The following is a 23,392-nucleotide window of genomic DNA, read 5'->3' on the forward strand; positions in this document are numbered from 1 at the left end:
TGGAGCCGGGGGGCTTGAACATGGATCCTTTCACTTTGCACTATGTGTGCTTAACCTGGTGTGCTACCTCCCCCTTAGCATTTCTTTTTTTTTTAATTTTTTTTTATTTAAGAAAGGATTAATTAACAAAACCATAGGGTAGGAGGGGTACAACTCCACACAATTCCCACCACCCAATCTCCATATTCCACCCTCTCCCCTGATAGCTTTCCCATTCTCTAACCCTCTGGGAGCATGGACCCAGGGTCATTGTGGGTTGCAGAAGGTAGAAGGTCTAGCTTCTGTAATTGCTTCCCCGCTGAACATGGACGTTGACTGGTTGGTCCATACTCCCAGTCTGCCTCTCTCTTTCCCTAGTAGGCTTTGTCTCTGGGGAAGCTGAGCTCCAGGACACATTGGTGGGGTCTTCAATCCAGGGAAGACTGGCTAGCATCCTGATGGCATCTGGAACCTGGTGATTGAAAAGAGAGTTAACATACAAAGCCAAACAAATTGTTGAGCAACCCCCTTAGCATTTCTACACCCAAATACATACCAAGCAAGCATTCTGCAGCAGAAAGAAGAAACCGTTTGGAAACCACTTATTTAAATCAACTCAGCAGAAAGTACTTACAATCCCATTTGATCATAATTCCCCACTGATGGTGGTTCTGGTTTTAGGACAAATGTTGGGGAGCCAGGGAAGCTAAGAGAATCCCTACCCATAATTTCTCAGCCTTGACAGACACTCCTGTCCTCAGTTTCCTCACCCATAAAATGGGGGTGAGCTGTGTTTCACCTTTGACCTTTCATTTGCTTGTCTTAAGGTACAAAGGAATTTAGGGGGATGGGAGAGTGTGGTAGTCACTGAAGTGTCAGGGTTCTTATGAGAACACTCCACTTGCTGGGATACAAGGAGGGGAACAGTTGAACATTTAACAATTGGGCCTAGGAAGGAAAAATAATCCAAGGATGCTGTGTTTATGCATAGAAGGTACATTTTACTGAATTTGAAGTTTGGAATATTCTAGAATAAGCCAAAAACTACTTCACCTTCACCTGCTCTTTTCAGGACATCCATTGTGAGTCCACCATGGTTGCAATGGCCATCACAGATGGTACTCAGCCAGTGCCCGTACCATGGCGAGCCTTTTGTCTAGTCTACATGAAATAGACAGTTCCGCTCCTCCTATGTAGAGTTGGGAAAACCCTGCTCAAAAAAGAATAGATTGCAATGGAAGGGATGAGATACAGAACTTTGGTGGTGGGAATTGTGTGGAATTGTACCCCTCTTATCCTATGGTATTATCAATCATTATTAAATAAATAAAAAAAGAGTAGATTGACAAAAAGTCTGTAAATCAGTCATAAGGTACTTGTCATAGGAAGTTGATTTTTGTCCAAAAGCATATTTTAAACTCTTCCACTCCAGCAAAAGATCTTAAGATACTTCTCCAAAGAAGAAAGATAAATGGTCTACAGACACATGAAAAATTGCTCCATATCACTTATTACTTTTGTTATATCGCTGCAAATTAAAACTTCAATGAGACACCTCCTCACATTAGTGAGAATAGCCCATATCAAAAAGATTGGAAATGACAAAAAGTTAGCAAGGATGTGGAGAGAAAGAAGGTGTGGTAAACTGCTGGTGGGAATGCAAACTGGTGCAGCCTTCATGGAAAATGGTGTGATTTCAAAAAATAAAATAAAACAAACGGATATATTCAACATATCCTATGCTCCTGAAATTCCACTCCTTGGAGTTTAGACAAAGGAGACAACCCCCCCCACTAATTTTTAAGGATATATGCACCCATGTTCATAGCAACACTACTGTCAATCAATAACTAAAATAGGGAGCCAACCTAAATGCCCATAGACAGAGTAAAGAAGGTATGAGATGTGCATTCAGTGAGGACTACTACTCTACAATTTAAAAATATAACATCTTACCTTTTGAAAAAGATGATAATGTGATGTTTGGGGCAAAATGGATGGGGCAATTATGCTAAGTGGAAAAAAATATGAGGAAGGGGCCAGGCGGTGGCATACCTGGTTAAGTGTACACATGACAGTGCACAAGGACCCAGGTTCAAGACCCTGGTCCCCACCTGCAGGGAGAAAAGCTTCATGAGTGGTGAAGCAGGGCTGTAGGTGTCTTTCTCTCTCCCCACCCTCCTTCCACTCTCAGTTTCTATCTCTATCCAATAGTAAATAAATAAAAATAAATTGGAAGCAAATGACAGCTACTGGATGGTCCCCATCATGTGTGGAATAGAAACAAAACAAACTTGCAAAAATAATGACCAAACTAACTCTCAGATTCTGTGAAAACTATGGTACTATCAGAAGAGAGGGAATGGGGTGGGAAGGGGAGGGTAGAAGGACATCTTTGGTACAATGGCACTAGGGATGCAGTGGTGGGTGTGGTGTGCCTAATACTCTTGCATAGGTGTGAAACATACTCCTCAATATTTATAAGGTTGTAAACTCATGCTAAATCAAAGAAAAAAAAAAACCCTTCCACTACAAGATCCATTATTTAAAGGTCTACAGGAATATAAAATACTTGCTTCTAGATGCTCACTGATAGTTAATTCAGAAAACCTAAATTGTGGCACTATTTGTCTGCTGGTGACATTCTGTCTCCTCACAGCTCTCTCCCCCAAATACGTCCTGCTCCTTTCACCCCACTCCTCAAACCACTCCCTCCCCAGTGGTGATCCTGTGTGTTCCCATATTCATCAGAGGCTATCTAGATCAAAAAGGTCTTCTCTTCCTGGTGGTTCAAATGACATCAAAGCAAGCCACATCAAATTTATCTTTTCTATAAAAGTTTATTTTGTGATTTTTTTTCCAAGAAGTGTTAAAGGGAAAACATTGAAATTATGTAAAGGTAAAGAAATAATGGCATATAAAAATAATTTAAACACACATATTAATAATAAAGCAACATTCTTTCTAGAAACAACTAGTAGTAATCTTGCCCAAGATTTTTCCAAAGGTATTAAATACATTTTAGATAACCATTTACATAGACATACTTGTACACACACACACAAACACAAGACACATATATACAGCTCAAGTATGTTTTTTTTTCTGTTCATTTCAGCTAACTGATATAGCTAAAGTGAAAATACAAAAATGACTAAATGCCTGAGTGTCCTGAGAGTTGAACAAATGTGCAGTGGATAGTGTAAATTTGGAGATGTGCTATGATTTCCCTTCCCAAAGCCATTAGTTACTAGCCTGTACTCCATAGTCTTACCTGAAAAATTAGTGTGTTTTTCATATCTGTGGTCATTACAGTGTTGCAGGTCGTGTCAGTTCTAGAAAATTCTCTCTGTCGCTCACTCTCTCTTTGCCCTAGTACATTGGATTGGTCGGGAAGGGGGCAGTGATTTTAAAGGTAAGGCTCTCTTGGGTTTTGATTACATCTGGCTGACCCTTTGCTTCAGGGCCATGAGTTCTCTATGGATCTCTTTAGGGAGGTCAGTGTTCACTTGCTCCTCCAGGTACTTCTGGATGTCATCTACCTCCTTCTCCCAGAACTCTTTGGAGATGTTGAAGAGCTCCTTCATGTTGATGTCCCCCAGACCTTTCAGATTCAAAGCACCTTCCTTTGGGATGTAGCCTATGGGTGTGAGCTTGGCCCCGTCATCCCCGTTGATCCGGCTGAACATCCACTCCAACACCCTGGAGTTCTCCCCAAAGCCTGGCCAGAGGAACCTGCCTTCTTTGTCCTTCCGGAACCAGTTGACATGGAAGATCTTGGGCAGCTTTGCTGCTGGACGTTGGGCCATGCTGAGCCAGTGGGCCAGGTATTTGCCAAAGTTGTAACCAAAGAAAGGTCGCATAGCAAATGGATCATGCATGATCACTTTGCCTGTTAAAACAGAAAGGCACACTATTGGTAAATGAGGCTCCTGCATGGCAATACTGACACCCTGTATTGTTGACAGAAACATGCTTTCTACATATGTATACGGTGAAATGCAAGGAGCCACAGGAACAGCAAAAGCTATACAGAGACAGAGAGCAGCAATCAATCCATATGAGATTCCTGACCGACTTTGATTTACCTTTGTGTTCTGCAGCTGCCGTGGCCTCTGACCTCATGGCTGATCCCACAAACACTCCATGTTGCCAGCTGAGAGCTTCATAGACTAGAGGGACACCTGTAGCAGGAAAAGGGGGATAAAGCCTTAAAAGTTTTGACATTTAGATCTTTCAAACAGTGCCAACCTCACAAAATGGAAAGATGCAACGGAAGGGTGCTTTCTCGTGGAACTGAGTTCACATTCCTTACTGTATCCTTCAGGACAAAATGGATGGAAGTGGACATAATGATGCTAGTGATGTAAGGAAAGAGGTAAAACACATAAATAAGAAGAAGGGGGTGAGGAAGGAGGTTGGGAAAGGGGAAGAGGACAAGGAGAAGTAGAAGAAGAGGAGGTGGAGGAAGAAGCCTCTGCCTGTAAGACTTTGCGATAACTATCATTGGAGAGCTGGGAGGAATGGGGAGGTGACACAGAACTTTGATGGTGGGTGCAGTGTGGAGCTATATACCCCCTACAATCTTACTATCTTGTAAATATTTATTAAATCACTAATAAAATTGGAAAAATATTTTGCATTCCTTAGGCCACTGTGCAAAAAATTGTTCAGTCAAAGCTATAAGACTGAGGCCATACAGAAAAGAGTTAAACTGAGTAAGTATTAGCTCAAGGATCTAGAAAAGTCCCAAGTGGCCAGAAGACTGGTTCTACATTTCAATTTGGGACAGCTGACAGCTTGGGTGCCCTTTGGCAAGGTCACGGAAAAAAAGAGAGATTCAGCCCAAGTACACAACAGCCTTGACCCCAGCCTGAGTGGAGGACTCACCTGCAGGTCTGCGGCCTCCAAAGATGATGCCCTCTATGGGCACACCTTCTGGAGACTCCCAAGCAGGGTCAATGATAGGGCACTGACTGGCAGGGGTGCAGAACCGTGAGTTGGGGTGGGCACAAGGCTCCCCTGTAGTGAGAGAAGAGAGATCCTTGAGTGTTTACTCAAACTAGTAGATCCTGCAGGAGGCGGGCAGCTCTGGGGTCTGCTCAGGGGTTGTTCTTACCATCCTCAGGGGTCCATTCCTTGTTCTTCCAGGAAGTGACCTTGATACCCGGGGCCAGCGGCTGGTCAATCCCTTCCCAATAAACACCCCCATCATTGGTCTCAGCCACATTGGTGAAGATGGTGTTTTTTTGAATGGTCTTGATGGCATTGGGGTTTGTCTTCACAGAGGTTCCAGGAGCAACACCAAAAAAACCATTCTCTGGGTTGATGGCCCTTAAGTGACCTGGAAAGTTTTAAAGCAGAAAAGCAGAAGTTAACGCCAAGCTTAGCAGAACATAAATTTTTATGTCTTGCTAAACTAATTTTTATGCCAAATTCTCAATTCATTTTCTTCCTCTCTAGAATATATTTCTCCCCCATCCAAGAATTATATCCAACTTTGACACTTTTATAACTCTCCCTCATCAATTTTCGACAACTACTATTTTAACAAATTTATCATGTAAACAAACAGCGACATATGGCCCTATTTCAATCCAGATTCAACGTTAAATCAAAGAATGTTTACAGAATACATATATCTAAGGCTTTGAAAGGTATGAACTGATTGAATTAAAAGTCAAACTCAGGAGTTTAGGAGATTTGGGCATGTTCAGGAAGCCAAGACTTCGCTTAAGCCTAATTACTTATTGTTAAACTTTGGGGCTCAAAGAATCACCTTGTTGGTCAAACTTCATCCAGGCAATGTCATCGCCCACACACTCGATCTTCCAGCCTGGGAGTGTGGGATTCATCATGGCCAGGTTGGTCTTCCCACAGGCGCTGGGGAATGCAGCTGCAAAGTACTTCTTCTGGCCCTGGGGATTGGTTATGCCCAGGATCTGTGTAGAACAAGATTCTGTCTTAAATTCTCTTTGTCTCTCAGTGATCAGGATGTTAGTTTAGGAGAATGCTTAGAAGGCACCAAAAGGTAGGTCCCCTAGATCTATTTGTTCAGGTACTAAAAAGAACACGTTTTTTCCTTTGTGACCCTTTCTTTCTTCCTTCCTTTCTCTTTCTTTTTTCCTTGCTAGGACAAAGAGAAATTGAGAGGGAATCTGGAGAGAGTAACAGAGACAGCTACAGCACTGCTTCACCACTTGTGAAGCTTATCCCACCCTATTCCATCCCCACAGGTGGGAACCAAGGCCTTGAACTTAGATCCTTTTACATAACATGTGTACCCAACTGGGTGCACCACTGCCCAACCCCATCACTAACTGTTAAAGTCTTTTTAATTGAAGTAACACCATATTCTCACATACATGACTTTCAGGTGTATATCACTAAAAACCAGCATAAGTATATTTGACATTAAGTTTGCCACTGAAAGATCGATTGTTATCCTTTGCCATATACATTGTTCGCTTTGTCCCAAATGTCCCCTTCCCTATTGGTGACCAATAATTGGTCTTAAACTCCAAAAGTTTGGTTTTGCTTTGTTTAGTTCATCTGTTTTTATTTATTTATTTTTCCTTTACCCACTACAGATCAGGGAAATCATATAATGTTTTTTTCTCTAAAAATATGAGCATTTCTAAAATGTGAAGTCCAAAGGGTCTCTAAAAGTTCTGTGTTTGAGGTCCTCAAAAGGACCACTCACTGACCGGTGCACGAATAATTCCTAATGAGCTCTATATCTATCCTGGGAGTAGGGGTGGTGTTAGGTCTCCCTTGATGAGAACTTTGGTGGCAAAGGTGCATGCCACCTGGCCTGACACCCACCCCTTCCTTCCCAGACCCTCCAGGTCACACTTGGAATTTCCTGCATCTTACCAGCATGTGCTCAGCCAGCCACCCTTCCTCCTTGGCCAGCCGGCTGGCTATCCTGAGGGCAAAGCACTTCTTCCCCAGGAGCGAATTCCCACCGTAGCCACTGCCAAAGGAGATGATCTCTCTGCGGTCAGGCAGGTGGGCGATGAGGGTCAGCTCCGGGTTGCAGGCCCAGTTGTTAACCAAAGGCTCTGCACAGGACAGGGTCACACACCCATTAGCACCTCAGCCACTCCCAGGTTCTCCAAGCTCAGGCTTCTGATTTGAAAACACTACACTTACTTTTTAATGGCAAAGGACACCCCACAGAATGGAGGCACTTGATGAACTCCCCATCACCCAGGGCTTCCAGGATGGATGTCCCCATTCTCGTCATGATGCGCATGCTGGCCACCACGTAGGGTGAATCTGTCAGCTCGATGCCGATCTTGGACAGGGGAGAGCCCAGGGGCCCCATGCTGAATGGGATGACATACATAGTGCGACCTGGGGGTGGAGACAAAAAGGGGGGAACTAGTGAGCTGTGACCCTAGACCCAGGAATAACCAATATTGTTTTCCTAGGTGGCCTGGTCTCATGCTTCCCATTAATGCTATCAATACTTGTTAGTCATCAGTCCCCACCACCCTACCCTCTTTTAGAAGGATCTGACAAGAGAACAGAAAGCCCAGGTGGAAGCTTTCATAATGTTTAATTGGGTTCCACTCTGATATGCTAAGGCCACATGCAGAGGAGTAGTTTGCATGCTCATCTGAGATAGTCGGGAAACTTGGACATCTCAAGCACATTGCCCATACCACTGATGGCATTTGAAGACCTCTGAGGCCATGGAGTGTTCTCTGTTGTTACAAATTACCACCAAGACAGACTTCATAATCAACTATTTGTTGACATTTTGCTATTCATTTTTTTCTGTTTGCTATTCAAATAAAGGCTTGACTCACCTTTCATACACCCTGGAAATCGAGCATTGAATGCTTTCTCAAAGTCGTCCTCGGACATCCAGCAGCCCAGCTGACTGAGGCCGGTCTTGGGGATGGGTACTGTGTCTCTTCGCTCTTTGGTGATGATGACTGTCTTGCTCTCAATTCTGGCCACATCTCTGGGGTCAGTGAGAGCCAGCCAACTGTGGCAATTGAAGAACAAAGATGCACTCAATCAAAGAACAAGGATCCATAAGAACAGAGAGGGCAGGGTTGCTCTCTGAGCTACATGTGAGCCTTGAGTTCCTTTCAGGAATCAACCAGTTTATTCATTAGTGTGTCCTTCCCACACCTCCCAGAGGCCACAGGTACTGATGATGTCATATAAATGTGGACAGAATAGGGCAGGGACTGCCTGATCTTCATTTATCTCAAAGATCTAGTTTGCAAACAGCCTTTACACACACAGTCTCATCTATGCTACTCCACAAACACCAGTACCTATCAGTCTACATGGCTCTGGCTGTTCTGATAAGCTCTTTAGGGGACTTCAATTGGCTCTCTCCAGTAGCACTGCATTGGCATAGGAGGGCTGATGGTTGACCCCAAGTGCACCTACCAGTTGTCATACTTCTTCAAACGCTTAACAGACCCCTGCTCCTCCATCTGCTCCAGTAGCCGCTGGTTCTCCCCATCGGAGCCATCACAGATGTGTATGTGGTCTGGCTGACACAACTGAACGTTGTTCTCCACAAACTCTCTCACTGCCTGGGGCAGGCTGTCCAAGGTTCCCTGTACAACTTTGGCTGAGAAGTCAGTACCATTGGGAAGTTGAGGTGGCATCTCTGCTGAGATGTGCTAAGGAACACACCAGGATTTTCTGAAAGAAAGCATAGGGGTCCTGTATTTTGGCAGTGTTGGATGCCCTCAAATCCATGCTATATTTTCATCTGACATATAGACAGATGTACCTCTAAGGAAAAGAAGATGAAAACAAGCTTGTGTTAGCTCTACAATTTTAGAAAGGAAAACTAAAATGCTCTCCCTACCTTTCTTTGGCTGATATCACTCAGCAATCCAAAGGTATCTCTGGGGTTCTTCCTGTTGCTGAGTCTACGTTCCTGGAGGGAAGGCCCTGTTCTGTGTTTGGTGGCTATACCTCCTGGTTTTAAACCCCATGCAGGAGACAGGCTCTGCCCCTAGCTGCACCAGGGAGGCTCGCCTCTGACGTCAGGGGCAGGTCATTGGATCACAGCCACGGTCAGTTATGCTTTGGACCAACTTACCACAATAAACCCCAGGGAGATAATCATTGAACAGACAGTTGTTAATGAGTGCCCGGTCCAGCCTCCAGACCAGCCAGAGCCAGTCCTTACACAACTTCTGATTGACTAAACTTTGACCCAGCTCCCTCCCTATCCTGTTGATGCAAAACACACTGCCCTCCCATTGACAGGCAGGTAGGATGAGCAGGGAGGGTGGGAGCCAACTGAACATCAGCATGTTGGCAGCACATTGTGTGTGTGTGTGTGTGTGTGTGTGTGTGTGTGTGTGTGTGTTGGTGGTGGTGGCTAGAGGCTGGCAATGCACCTGAACATGTGGCTTATTGACTGAGGTCTGCCAGCCTCACTGAGGGTACACTGGGTGCATGGCTCCCAAATATATTCTCACTGAGGTCAGGAATTTCATTTTTGTATATATAATGTTTGACATATAGTAAGTATTGCATGAATAAATCTTGAGCATTGTCCTAAATGTTTTGTACCAACTAACTCATCAACACCATCAGGGATGGAATCTGCTATAGACAAGGAAACTAAGGCCCAGAAAGGTCAGGAAGTTGCTCCCAGTTCCCTGGCAGGTGGGCAGTGGAGGGAGGACCAGAACTTGAACAAGCTGACCTATGCAACATTGCATCAACCTGCCCCTCAGAAGGTATCACTACCTTTTCTGGAACCTTCCATGTATTCTGCAAATAGATCTGGTTTGGGTACAGTTACTCCTGGAGTTGACTAGCTACTCTGGTTGCCCTTGTAAGTCTGACAGCCTGGGGGACAGAGGGGACTTGGCGGTTTTGCTAGATTACACTTGAGCAATGAGACCTTTATCACAGTAGTAAAGAATTTACTCTGCAAGTCATCAGTTCTTCAGTCCAACTTAATGAACTATCAGAGCTGCATGGGGGTGTTCAGAGAGCACTGGAGGAGAAGTCAGGGCTCTCACAGATAGCAAACCCCCCACACATTTGCATGAGGTCAGGTAGAGATATGCCTGCCTCCATAGAGAGGTGAGGGCTAAGATTTTATGACTGTCTGTAAGAAATTCAGTTAATACAGACTTTGTGAACAATGATCTCAAACCAAAAGTATTCAGAGGACAAACTTACAAAGTTTGGTTCCGACTGGAACTCTAGATATTTACATGCCAACAACTGCCTCCAAAATTACTGACCCATTGCTGTCTCGTTTGTTCATATTTTATATGAGCTCTCAGTATATGCATCATAGCAGGTGTTGGCTGCTTAACTTTATATTACTCCCTGTTGAGATCCCTAGAATCTGTTATTATTGGGACTGTCAGTCATAGAAATTTGTTCAGAGACTAAATTCACCCACGACATAATGCTTAGTTGCCATGGGGCACCATCTTAACATCTGACATCCATGAAATGAGCCATTCAAATGCACAACAATAAAAACACAGCACACACATCTGTACCGGTATGGTTCATCTCACCAAATGGTAGCCATTCCCATTTTGATGGTAAAAGATTTTTTTTAAAAATGTAGTAAGTTTGATGTCCTCCAAGAGCATATAGATTGAAGACAAAAAAAAAATGAGGAGCCAGAACTTAACTTGCAGTTTCAAAAGGTTCCTATAAATTTCAGGTGTTTATGCTCTTAATCTTTCAGGACGAAAGCAATGAGTACAATTAAGATGTAGGTGCGGTTGAGTGAGTCACCACTGGCTTTCCCCAGTGGGTTAGTCACCCATATCTATATCATGGGAGCAGGCATGATTTCTTTACAACTGTCTATCGTTAAAACGGTAAAAACAAACCTTCGGCTTACAAACTTACATAAAAGTACTCAGCTGTCTGGAAGAAATTAATTGATGATGCTCCAGGGTCTCATCTTACCTTGTCCTTAAGACTCCCTGCCCCACAGGGCAGCATTCCGAGGGGCTGGCTAGAGACATCAGCCTCTTGCCCACTTACCCATGGATTTAGTTGTAAGTAAGCCTCAAAACTGAATACTTCCTGCTGGTTTCCAAGGAGAGCTGAAGGGGTGGCAAAGTGCCACCCAGCTGGTGAAATCCTTGAGAACCTTCAGTCACAGCCCCCAAAAGATTTCTCAACATAGTTTCAGGGTGATTGCAGTGAAGAGGTGGCTACATGCCTGGGGCTCACACTGTGAGTAGCATTTTCTATTCGGGGAGCAAGCATTACAAGGTCTCCCTTGCCTTTCAGGGTCTACTAATACTTATTTCCTAACATCTAAAGGTACTCCTCTCTTTAAAAACTTACAAAAAGTTGAACCCAGAGATAAAACTATGTTAGGGCAGAAAAATCATTTTGGGCCCAGGGGGTGGCTTAGCAGAAGTATACATACTTTCCATGTGTGAAGTCCTGGCTCCATATTACAGGAGCACTGTAGACAACACTAAGGGCTAAAATAAATGGAGCTCCATGGATGGTGGAGTGGGACTTTAGTGTATCTCCCACTCTCCCCCCCACACACACTGCTACTTTGTCTCTAAAAGTAAAAAGTAAAAAATTAGGGTAGAGATGGACCTGAGAAGGACTGTGTATAAACAAGTCCCTGAGTCCATTCTTATGCCCACCATAAAAAGATATTAAAATAAAACAAATCAGTCATCCTGTAGCTGTCTGAGTTCTACGAAGACTGAATCAAAAAGGCACGAGGCAGATTGAGAAGGGAGAAAGAGGAACTCATTAGTGAGGTGTATACCTTGTAAACACATGGGAGAGACCCAGCAAAGTGGAGTACCTCATTACTTGACTCTAAACATCGTCTTTAAATAATTCAGCTAATAGGGCGGTCATTAGTAAGGAGAATGCGAAGGTCAGTTATGGAGGGTACTGGAGAAAGGTGCAGAAAAGCAAAGACACACAGTTCTGCTTTGTCTATTTTCTGGGTCATCTCCATTCTGCCCTCAAGGCCATTCCTATGAAATAAACCTTTCACCTTTTCACCCCTATCTTTCAGAGTATGGGTGGCATACTTTTCACTCCTTTATATTTTATCAAAAAAAAAAAAAAGGAGAAAGACCAAAAAAATTAGTCTCAAATCTAAAGGTAACATATTTGCTAGAATTTCTCTGGGGTTAAAAGCACATTTTTAATCAATTTTACCTTTAATTTTATTAGTCACTTAATATTGACTTATAAAATTACAAGGTACAATTTTTCATTGTTCCCACCCCCAGAGTTTTGAATCCCCATTGTAAACTACAGCAGTTCTTCCAAGGTCACAGATATGGATTAACTATTATTTCTACAACTATTTGTCTTTATTTGTATATATTTTCCCATTTGTTTTCTATGGTCCCGTCTTCCCCTTCTTTCCAAATTAAATACACACTTATTACTAAATTCAAATGTCCCACACTTTCTCCTCTTCTCTCTCCAGGTCCTAATGAAGTTGGAGTTCAGAGCTCTCTGGCCATCTTTCCCCATCACTTCTCCTCCACTGGAAATATGGACCAAAATTATTTTTGGGGTGCAGGAGATAGGAGTTCTGGTTCCTGTAATTACTTCTCCACTGGACATGGGTATTGGAATATCAATCCATATCCCCAGCCTATTTCTTTCTTTTTTTTTTCTTAAAAAAATTAATTCCTCTGGGAGTATGGACCAAAGATATTTATGGAGTGCAGAAGGTGGGAGTTCTAGCTTCTGTAATTGCTTCTCTGCTGGCCATGGGTATTGGTAGGTCAATCCATACCCTCAGCTTGTTTCTATCTTTCCCTAGTGGGGTAGGGCTCTGGGGAGGTAAGGTTCCAGGACACACTGGTGAGGTCATCTACTCATTGAAGTCAGGATGGAATCATGATAGCATCTGCAACTTGGTGGCTGAAAGGTGGTAAGATATCAAGTGGGACAAAATGATTAAAGAATAGAAACCAAAAATTAGGACTAGAGCAGATTAGAATAGGAATCTTAGGGTAGAAAGAAGTGTGGAAGTCTATTTTAGGTATGTTCCTAGAGGCCTATACTCATACAGCTCAAGAAAAAGAAAAAGAACAACCCAATAAAAAAGTGGGCAGAAAATATAAATAGACAGTTTTCTAAAGAAGAGGTACACATGGCCCACAGACATATACAGAAATGCTCCACTTCACTCATCACCAGAGAAATACGAACTAAAAACACACTGAGATATCAGTTCACTCCTGTGAGAATGGCCTTCATCAACAAAACAGGAGAAGGTAAGTGTTGGAAAAGATGTGGAGAGAGAGGAACTCTACTACACTGCTGGTGAGAATGCAAACTGGTGCAACCACTCTGGAGAACAGTATGGAGGATCTTTAAACAAATATAAATGGAAATACCCTATGATCCATCAATTCCATTCCTAGGCATTTATCCAAAAGAAATAATAACACTAATTTGAAGGGACATATGTACCCCCATGTTCATGGCTGCATTATTCACAATAGCCAAAATATGGAAGCAACCAAAATGCCCTTCAACAGGTGACTGGGTACAAAAAAATTATGGGACATATACTTAAAGACACATTTTGTTATTGTCATAATCTGCAGGCCAGCTGATCTAAGGGTTATGAGTTGGCAGGGAATAAGACTTTGCAAAGCCTCTGGGTACCATGTAGAATGAAGCAAGCAAGAATGTACCGGAGAGAAAGACTAGACCTGGCAAGATTACAAATTGTGAGAAGGTAACGTATGAAGGAAGGGAGTGGTGCACTCCGGGTGAGCAAAGGTAAACAAAGTCAAGAACGTGGACAGACATCAGTGTTTCTTGGTCCCATAGAGAAGAATTAAAATGCAGAAATTCCAAAGAGCATGAACATTAGTGCTTGGAAATCCAAGCATTGGCATTGGGATTGGCATTTTTCCACCCTGTGCTTCAAGAGATCTGGAGGGATTCCACTAAGCCTGTGCATGGAGGAGGGACTCAAGAGTCTCCTCCTGTGACTGCATGACTGCACCCTGACTCCACCTGTGGTCCTTGTTAGGTTTCCATATTGCATCTTTGTTTCACCAAAGGATTTCACAGCCAGAAAGATGTTGGAATCACAACCAATTATTTTGCTGAGCCCAGAGATTGTAAATAAACAAGCCAACTGAGGTTCATAGTAGAAAGCTCAGGACCTCTCTGATCCTCCTCACCAAATATGGGCAGACCACAAAACTAACCCTCATTTAGCAATGTGAATTTTTAGAAAATCATGGACCTCAACCGGTTTAGAAAAACAAACAAACAAACAAAAATAGTGTCTAGAAAGGCCTGGCAGTAGCATAGTGGGTTAAGCACACATAATGCAAAGCGCAAGAACCCACACAAGGATCCCAGTTTAAGTACCTAGCTCCCCACCAGCAGGGGTCACTTCACAAGCAGTGAAGCAGGTCTACAAGTGTCTATCTGTCTCTCCCCCTCTGTCTTCCCCTTCTCTCTCGATTTCTCTCTGTCCTCTCCAACAACAACAGCTATAACAACAACAACAAGTGCAAAAACAAGGGCAACAAAAATGGGAATAATAGTCTCCAGGAGCAGAAGATTCATGGTGCAGGCATCAAGTCCCAGTAATAACTCTGGAGGCAAAAAAAAAAAAAAAAAAAAGTCTCTCTCTCTCTAAAGAGATGGTGAGAAACTAACCAAGTAAACTCCCTATCTCATGCTGTCCTAGAGTCAAGGATATGTGTATATTCTGCCTGGGTTCCCACTGCCAGGTATACCACTCCATGCATACCTGACTGGCACAGTCATGGAAGTTTCCAATAGGAAAACACTTTTCAGCTGAGCCGTGTATTGATCTGCCATAAAATCGTTTGCCTGGTGATCCTGGTCGTCCACCCCAGTTGTGTTTGTTCAGGACAAATATTGAGATGTTCCACACTTATGGTGTAACCTTCATGTCTTGGCAGTCTGGAGGGTGTTTTCACAGGGCTGAATGAGTCAAGTTTCTATGTTGGCATTGTAAAATCATACAATTGAAAGGATTCTTTAAAAGTAATCCATTTTATGGGATAGGGGGGTCTCCTTTGAGCAGGATGACATTGCTTTGGAACTAGAGAGAAGCTGTGTCTGAACAATGTTGTAAATGGAATAAATGCTAATGAATTGCATATTATAAAATGGTTAACTTTACGTTAAGTGAATTTGATCTCCATTAAAAAACAAAACAAGATATGTCATCCAGTCTTTCATTTTTAAAGATGTGGGAACAATGAGCCAGTGGGAGGGGGATTGTAGAAAGCCCCCTGTAGTACACAAGCATTCTCTCACATCCCCCCACCCTTAGCCCTTCAACCTAATCCCGCCTACTTCACAGCATGATCTCAGAATGCATTCAACTATAATCTCTGGTCGAATATAAACATATCAAGCACAGATGACAATTTATATCATTAGTAAATCTTCCCCTAGGAAGGCTATGATTTTGTTTGTTTGCATATTCTTTCCACAAAGAAGAAATAAAAAATAAACCTAGGTTGGGTGCATGTTAATAAAGCATGACTTTTTTTTTTCCTACCACAAAGATGTGCACGTAAGACATCTTAGATGAATGTTAACAAGCAGGTGTTAGAGTCTTTTTTAGAGGACTGGTTATCTCCCATTTCAATCATTAGTGACCCATGGAAACAGCGAACCCATTAAATCTTGTTTATTTTCTTTGGAGATTTCTCCATCAGGTTTATGGAGAGGCATAAAGGAGCTCTGGTCGTGCAGAAATGATAGAATTCAGCTCCGCCTGCCACATCCATACTGTGAATGACTGCCCTTCAGAGAGTGGTGTCACCTCTGTGGGATGCTGACAGTTAATTTATATGGAGGCTGCGACACCCGCCATTATGGGGGACAGAGCCTCAATGTCAGGAGAAGCAGATTCTAGCACTGCTCCACTTGTGCTCTGGGCCTGGTTTTGTTTTCCTGCACACTTCCTTCTGGGTGGGGTGTTGTCCAAAGCTGTTTGGACTTAAGTGGCCTGTTGGTTGAGGCCAGTTGTATAATGAGATGAGGCCCCATACCCTGTCTTCACAGAAAGCAGACTTGGAAAACCTGGGTGGATCCCACTCTCTGCTCCCCCAGAGATCTAGCAACAGTGAAGACCTGGATAAAGCATGTTGCAAAGCCATTTTCTCCTGGAAAATCCCTGGATGTAATCTATCACTGTACATATTCACTCTCATCTGGCACCCACAGTCGGTCTGGTGTTTTGCTTTGCTTTGTTTTCTCATTTTCCTCTACCTTCTTGTGGGTGACAGGGGAGGTCTCGGTCTCTGACCTGCTGTGCATGTTCTGTGGTTGGCCAAAGGGACACACTGTAGTGCACTGGGTAGAAAGGAACAGCTAATCAGTACAAGACAAAGCAAAGTGGAAAACTCAGGATTACCCTGATATTTTACAACCCTTCCTTAATCTTGCCTTTGGTTTGCATATTGTAGACAGAGCACACTGAGATTCTGACAAGGTCATCGACATTCTGCCATTCCCAGTCATCACAGTCCTTTGTTTGTCTGTTGTAATGTTGAGCTCACTAGCCAAGCTGTAGGAGCCCATGTGGTGTTTGAAAATACTTACGCCATTTGTGTTCTCATACACTCTAGAATGATCAAAGTAATGACAGGGCAGAGTTGATCCCATGCTGGCACTGTTTGGTCTCTTATCCTATAAGATCTTAAGTTTCCTCACCTCTAAACTGAGGCAGTCCTTCCATTCAAAATGCCCTAGGTGTTAGACACAACAGAGTAAGTCAGACCATTTTCTGAGAGAGTTTTCAGCAGAGCTGAAAACAGATTTAACTCTGACTACTGTTCCAAACACACCTGAATCAAAAAGACAGCAGCACTAGGCAAAATATCGGCAAAAAGAACTGATTGCATAGTTACCAGAAGAACAATCCAGTGTGCTTATTGTGCATCGAGAAAATGGATTCACTTTGCAATGCAGTTAACTGTTATTGGAAAGAACAATAATTGCTTGGGAACTGTATGCTACCCTTCCCTGCGCCCCCTGGTAACTCTGTAAAGTCTTCCACTCACAGAACAAAATGCAGCCCAGAACAAAAATGTCTTTTCTGATCTGTGCTGGAGATAATTCTTAAAACTCACATCCAACTTGTGCTCAGCTTTGTGCCCAAGGAGGGTGAGAATCCATACCATTGAGACTCCTCTCCACAGTAGGAGTTGAAGCAGAACATCTCATTGGAGTTGGGGGTTCTTAACTTAGTTATGAGCCTTAAACATTTTCAAGGTGAAATATAACAGAAGCTGAGGCCACTCAGGACATCAGTTCCCATAAGCTGGTGCAGAAATACAGGCCATTTTCATGATATCAAAAGCCCTATCTGTCTGAATAGCCACCACAGAGTCTGATGAAAAATGATACCAGTGGGTGAATCCTCCTTCCTGAATTAACCTGCAGCCCAATAAGACAAATGGCAAAGGGGGAAAGGAGTTTTTGTTTTGGGATTCTGGATATCTAATGGAAAATTGTTGTGGGAATGAGAAATATGTATGCTATGGGTGATGGACTCACACACACACAAAGCACAAATAGGGAGAATTTATTTTTAATAAGTTCAGACAAGAAAATGGAAAGTATAGGCAATGGTGGGTGGCTCTCCATTCTCCTATGTGAGAGAGGCTGTAATTTTCCCATTTTCAATCACACTGAAGTCTGGCTTAGGCCTCTTCTGCCAAAAGCTGAGAAGATCAGTTCAAATTTTCCTTCCCTGTCTTGCCTCAATTGAGGCTGTTATCTGCCTTGTCCGAAGATGACATGACTTGGACTAGCAGGATTTAGGACAGGGATGACTGTCTCAGGGGCCAGCCTCACTCAGCCCTCATGGCCTCTCCCCTTCTAGCAGAACCAGCCACTCCAGGGATGGACAGCAAGGGAGCACTGACTTCTGGACAAAAGTGGGTCAGCCTCACTGAGCTGTCATCTACTTGGTGAAGACTATCCAAAACAAGGATGGGTATGATGTTCCACCTATGGGTGGGGCCAATGGCGTTCTCTAGAGAGCGATTGTGTTATAGGAGGATTGTCAGAGGTAAAGCCTTTCATTTCCATCTTGACTAGATGGCCTTTTCAAGTTAAGCTCTCTCTTGACTTCCTCAGTTTCTCCATTTAATAATCAAGGGTAGTTACAGCACTTGCTCTGGTGGGTAGTTAGAGGAATTACATTACATAATTTAAATAAACACATTTAAAATTGGTCCTGGCCTGGGGGGGGGGGGGAGGTATGGACTGGCTTGCCAATTCCCATGTTCAGAGAATAAGCAATTACAGAAGCCAGAACTCCTACCTTCTGCATCTCAAAAAGAATTTTGGTCCATACTCTCAGAAAGGGAGAAATGTTAGGGAAAGATAACTAGAGGGCTCTGAAACCCAATTCCACTAGGACCTAGAGAGAGAAGAGGGAAAAATGAAGGATATTTGGAAATATTAATAGGTGTAGGTATGACTTGAAAGGAAGAGAAGGCAGGAACATAGACAAAAACAGGCAGGGAGTCGGGTTACATGCAGGTGGCGCAAAGTGCAAGGACTGGTGTATGGATCCCGGTTCGAGCCCCTGGCTCGTCATCTGCAGGGGAATTGCTTCACAAGCAGTGAAGCATGTCTGCAGGTGTCTATCTTTCTCTCTCCCTCCCTGTCTTCCTGTGTTCTCTCCATTTCTCTCTGTCCTATTCAACAACAATGACATCAATAACAATAATAACTACAACAATAAAATAGCAAGAGCAACAAAAGGGAATAAATAAATATTTTAAAAAAAGAAAAAATGGGGAAAAATATATGTAGACTGACAGCTAGTTATAGAAATAATAGTCAACCCATATCTGTGACCTTGGGAGAACCACAGTTTCCAGTGGTGGGACTGGGGACACAGAACTCTGGTGGTGGGAATGGTGTGGAATTGTAACCCTGCTATTTTGTAAATCACTAATAAAAAAATTAACAACTAAATTCTAACAAACAAACAAAAATACTCTGGGCCTAGCTCAACTAAGCAAATGGGCATTGATGTTGGAAAGCAAATAAATAAGTAAATTCCATTATTTATGGGCATCTATTCTTGGATTTATTTAGCAATGGCCTCATACAGGGCTGCTTGTTGTGGGAGGGAGAAGACCAAAATGCAAAGGCAAAGTTGCCAATTTTCTCAGAACCCATGTTCTCACTCCTGATGGCATACCCCACACCACAAGCAATGCCTGGCACAGAGCAGGTGCTCAGCAAATGTCCAGCTGACAAACTCAGCTGGCAACACCAGTTCTACATGCCCAGGAGCTGGCATATACAAGGCTACAGTGACTCAGTCCCAAGTACATCGCACAAGTAATAAATACACTCAGTAAAAGCGCCTGCTCCCTAATCCCTAAGCACAATGTAATATAGCAGCTTCACCTCAGGTTTTTATTTAACTTTTTTTCCATATGATTTTTCTGTCTACTCTTCTCTCTCATTTCCTTGAATTAGATTTATGTTGTTATGTGCGTGGAGTAACTGGCTCATTTTTCACTCCTGACGCGACTGCTCCCCACGCTCCATCAGCTTCCTCAAGCACACACTGCCTGGACTTATTTGCAGCACCCTGAGTGGGCCTGTTTCTGAGTCATGTTGTTTACTTTTCTGGAAGTCCCACTGTGCACTCTCATAATGTGCATCAAAAGCCACAGGATGTAGGTACATTTGGTAAAACAGGGCCACTAAATAGCCCTAGTCGGTTTAAAACTCCTGAGTTATGGCTGACCAGGCTCCTATTAGTAGAATGCAGAAGCTCATCGTGAATATTGGTAAACACTTCTGGTGAGAAGCTCGTCATGACAGCTGTGATGAATGGCTGGATTCATTTTCCACCTGGCCCGACTCATTCCAATCATAAGCTGCTGCAAATATCCCTTTTTCATTTGCCCTTTGCTAAGTGCTGAGGCAAGAACAAAAGTCCATTCCTGAGCCGGGTACCTAATTTTTATTAATAATATCTTCACTCTATCCATCATTGTTAACTAACAGGAACATCTGAAGGAATTAATTTAAGCCTGGCACGAGGAAACATGGCAGCCTATTACTGAGCCCTCCCCAACAGATTCTGTGGTGCTGACTGCATCAAAAATATGCATAAGGACTGGCTGGCTTCCCCCACCAGAGGACACTTTCTCCTTCAGGGATCTCTTGCCTGCCCTGAGGAGCTGCAACTGCAAAGGTTTCCTGTTTCCTGATACCCCTCTCAACTCCCCAGGAAGCCCTGGAGTAGCTGCAAACCCACTGTTACTCCTGTGAGTGGTAGGGGCTGGCTCATGAGTGAGGGTCTTAAATCATCAGTTACTGAGGTCAGCCTTTGCTTTAAAGGCTCTTCTTGCAACTTGAGCCTCCAAGATTGTGCTTGAGGGTAGAGAACAAGGAGGACATAGTAGAGAGAAAACACCACCCTAGTAATGGAAAGTCCTTCAAGAGGACTCCTGTTGTATGCTTTACATTGGGTTGTTCTAGTTCTCCCCCACCAAGAGAATTGGATCAGTCCAGTTAGTTTCACGGGCCCACTTGGCCCCGCCCCAAGGAACCCCGCCAGAGTTCCAGGGTTCCTGAGTTCCAGAGTTGGAGAGTTCCGGAGTTGGGGAGAGTGCTTGCGCCGCCGCAAAGAGACAGCAGAGTCCTGTTTGGTGATTAGTTTGTCTTAGTTTATGAATCGTAATTCCTGAATAAAGAAATACAGCTTCCCTGCCCAGCCGTTGTCTCCGCGTCTCTGTTACCCGCCCGTGAAGCTAGCCTGGCCAGCTGGAGCCTTCCGAATTTTAACAACAAATGGCGCCCACGTGGACCTGACCTGCACATCTCTCAGATAAGTAAAGACAATTTGGCTAGCTATGCACTATGGCCTTCTCTTCTGCTTGTGAAGAGATCTCCAAAGGCCTCTGCTCTTTCTTCACGAGACTGTTTTGCTGTTTCTGGAACATTTATCTCTGGACCACTCTGTGATTTCCACTCGCTCGGGCGAACTCAGAACAGCCAGCAGGAATAGCCAGCGGGTGGGAGGCGAGGCGCAGAGCTGCTGTTTCCACCTGGTTAAGCAGCCAGCCAGCTGGCTGTGCCCAGACAACCCCGTGCACTGCGCCCGCAGCCCCGCAGCCCCACAGCCCGCAAGAGGCCGATGCCAGCCCGGAGGCCGATGCCAGCACGCAGGAGCCCGACGCCAGCACGCAGGAGCCCGACGCCAGCACACAGGAGCCCGATGCCACCACGCAAGAGCCCGATGCCACTACGCAGGAGCCCGATGCCACCACACAGGAGCCCGATGCCACCACACAGGAGCCTGATGCCAGCACGCAGGAGCCCGATGCCACCATGCAGGAGCCCAATGCCAGCACGCAGGCCAGCCCACAGGAGCCGGCTCTCCACCGCATGGCGCAGGGCACTGGCCGCGTGATCACTCCACGCTGCTCCGCCACTGCGAGCAGGGCAGCAGACATGGCAGGGCCATGGGGCAGGGCTGCGGCGGCCTATCATGGCCGCCACCCCTGGGCACCTAGGCCCACGCCTTCTACAAAGCTGGCCCGCCTGCCCTCTTGCTATAAATTCTGGAACAATCCCGGACCTCCCGGACCCCTGGGCTCCCTGCCGAAACTGGGCACACGAGATCTCCAGCCACCAGTCCGGTCTGAAGGCAGACAAGCTGGAGTACGCAGAGATTTGTGCAGAGATCGCAACCTGCAATTCCTAGAAGTGAAGCTGCCCAAGAGACCACCACTGAACAACACACACCCCCAACAACTAAGACAGTACAGATTTAAATTCGTGTTTAAAATGACATGTCTTCGTAACAAAGGTTTCTCTCCTTGTGCATTAATGACCATGTTTATGTGTATGTTTAAAGTTTGGTAAACAGTAACTTTAAGGCTAAATTCTTACTAGTCAAAGTTAAATGAAAAAGGTTTTCAACCTAATTCTCATAAAGATAAAATTAACTTACATTTAAAGTCTGGGGTAAAAATTAGCTAACAATCAATATATTTTAACTAAGTTGGTCTAAACAAAAGGTTAAATAGACTTGTTGATATGTAAAACTCTCCATTACCTTCTCTATTAGAAATGGTAGATCGCACAATGGCTATGCTAATTATTCTCATGCCTAAGGTTTCCTTTCCTGACTCCATCTTGAATGGGTGTAACAAAAGGTTAAAAAGACATTGTTGCTATGTAAAAGTCTCAAATTCCTTCTTTATTAGAAATATGCTAATAACAAGTTTTGTTTCATAGTAAGTAAATTGCAGCCAGCTGCCTTTGGGACTCTAGGCCGTTCCCTGCCCCCATGCAAATGCCCGTCGAGGCAAGTACACCCCCCAGAGGCAAGAAATTACGCCCCCAGAGGCAAGAAATGTTTTTTTAAGCTGATAAAGTTTTGCCCACAGAGGCAAAAATGGCCCCCTCAGGCCTTCCCTTGGCAGCACACTGGTTCTTGTTACTTGCTTACATGTTTCTCCATGTTTGTGCCAGTTTCTTTTTTTAAAAAATGCCTGTATGATATAGGTTTCTGTTCACCCCACACCCTTGATACTGTAGTCATTTAGTTAAAAAGAAAAGGGGGAATTGTTGTATGCTTTACATTGGGTTGTTCTAGTTCTCCCCCGCCAAGAGAATTGGATCAGTCCAGTTAGTTTCACGGGCCCACTTGGCCCCGCCCCAAGGAACCCCGCCAGAGTTCCAGGGTTCCTGAGTTCCAGAGTTGGAGAGTTCCGGAGTTGGGGAGAGTGCTTGCGCCGCCGCAAAGGGACAGCAGAGTCCTGTTTGGTGATTAGTTTGTCTTAGTTTATGAATCGTAATTCCTGAATAAAGAAATACAGCTTCCCTGCCCAGCCGTTGTCTCCGCGTCTGTTACCCGCCCGTGAAGCTAGCCCGGCCAGCTGGAGCCACCGAATTTTAACAACAGACTCCTATCTCCCCGGGGTCCTTGGGTGTCCTTTTCACCAGACCTTCCCACCCACCTCCAACCCAAACTAAACACTGCCAACCCAAACACACACCCATGTCTCCTGGGCCTATGACATCTGGGAGCAAGAGAATCTTAGGACCAGGTCCTTGGGGACTCGTATTTGCTTCTCTTCTGTCAACCACCACTCGAGAATGACAGTTCAGTGCACAAGCATTCTGAACACTGAACAATTCTTTAAAAGTGTAGGGAGCCATGAGCAAGTGATACGGGGTTTCTAGAGAGCTGCCAGTACATGGGGGCAAATGTAAAGTCCAGGTGCCTTGGGTCAAAACAGGCTTTTAAAATACATGTGTTTGAAGGTCTGTACCAAGTTTTTCTGTGTGGTGACACCTCTGGTTACATTTGGAGTGTTGGAAGACTATGTGAACAGTCTCAACACTCTGCTCTTCTTCATTCAGGTGAAAACCTCAGGAG

General features: G+C 44.2%; 1 protein-coding gene across 1 annotated transcript; it reads right to left on the bottom strand.

Moving 5' to 3' along the window:
- Positions 1–2,799: 2,799 nt before the first annotated feature.
- PCK1 (phosphoenolpyruvate carboxykinase 1) lies at positions 2,800–8,962 on the bottom strand. Its single transcript, XM_007525137.3, has 10 exons — positions 8,825–8,962; positions 8,395–8,655; positions 7,797–7,978; positions 7,135–7,338; positions 6,856–7,043; positions 5,759–5,921; positions 5,099–5,323; positions 4,870–5,001; positions 4,068–4,163; positions 2,800–3,871 (listed from the first exon to the last, which is right to left on the bottom strand). Exons 2-10 carry the CDS (start codon positions 8,616–8,618, stop codon positions 3,417–3,419), a joined length of 1,869 nt encoding a protein of 622 aa, XP_007525199.1. The 5' UTR covers positions 8,619–8,655; positions 8,825–8,962; the 3' UTR covers positions 2,800–3,416.
- Positions 8,963–23,392: the final 14,430 nt, after the last annotated feature.

Source organism: Erinaceus europaeus, chromosome 1 (genome assembly GCF_950295315.1).
Source record: "Erinaceus europaeus chromosome 1, mEriEur2.1, whole genome shotgun sequence".
Lineage (NCBI taxonomy): Eukaryota > Metazoa > Chordata > Mammalia > Eulipotyphla > Erinaceidae > Erinaceus > Erinaceus europaeus.

Bases quoted from the DNA above. Each gene is read 5' to 3' on its own strand.
- PCK1 (XM_007525137.3), bottom strand. From the start codon at position 8,618: ATGCCACCTCAACTTCCCAATGGTACTGACTTCTCAGCCAAAGTTGTA. The intron at 5,922-6,855 runs GTAAGATGCAGG...TGTTCTACACAG, and splicing joins GGCTGGCTGAGCACATGCTG to ATCCTGGGCATAACCAATCC. The intron at 5,324-5,758 runs GTGATTCTTTGA...AAAACTTTCCAG, and splicing joins GATGAAGTTTGACCAACAAG to GTCACTTAAGGGCCATCAAC.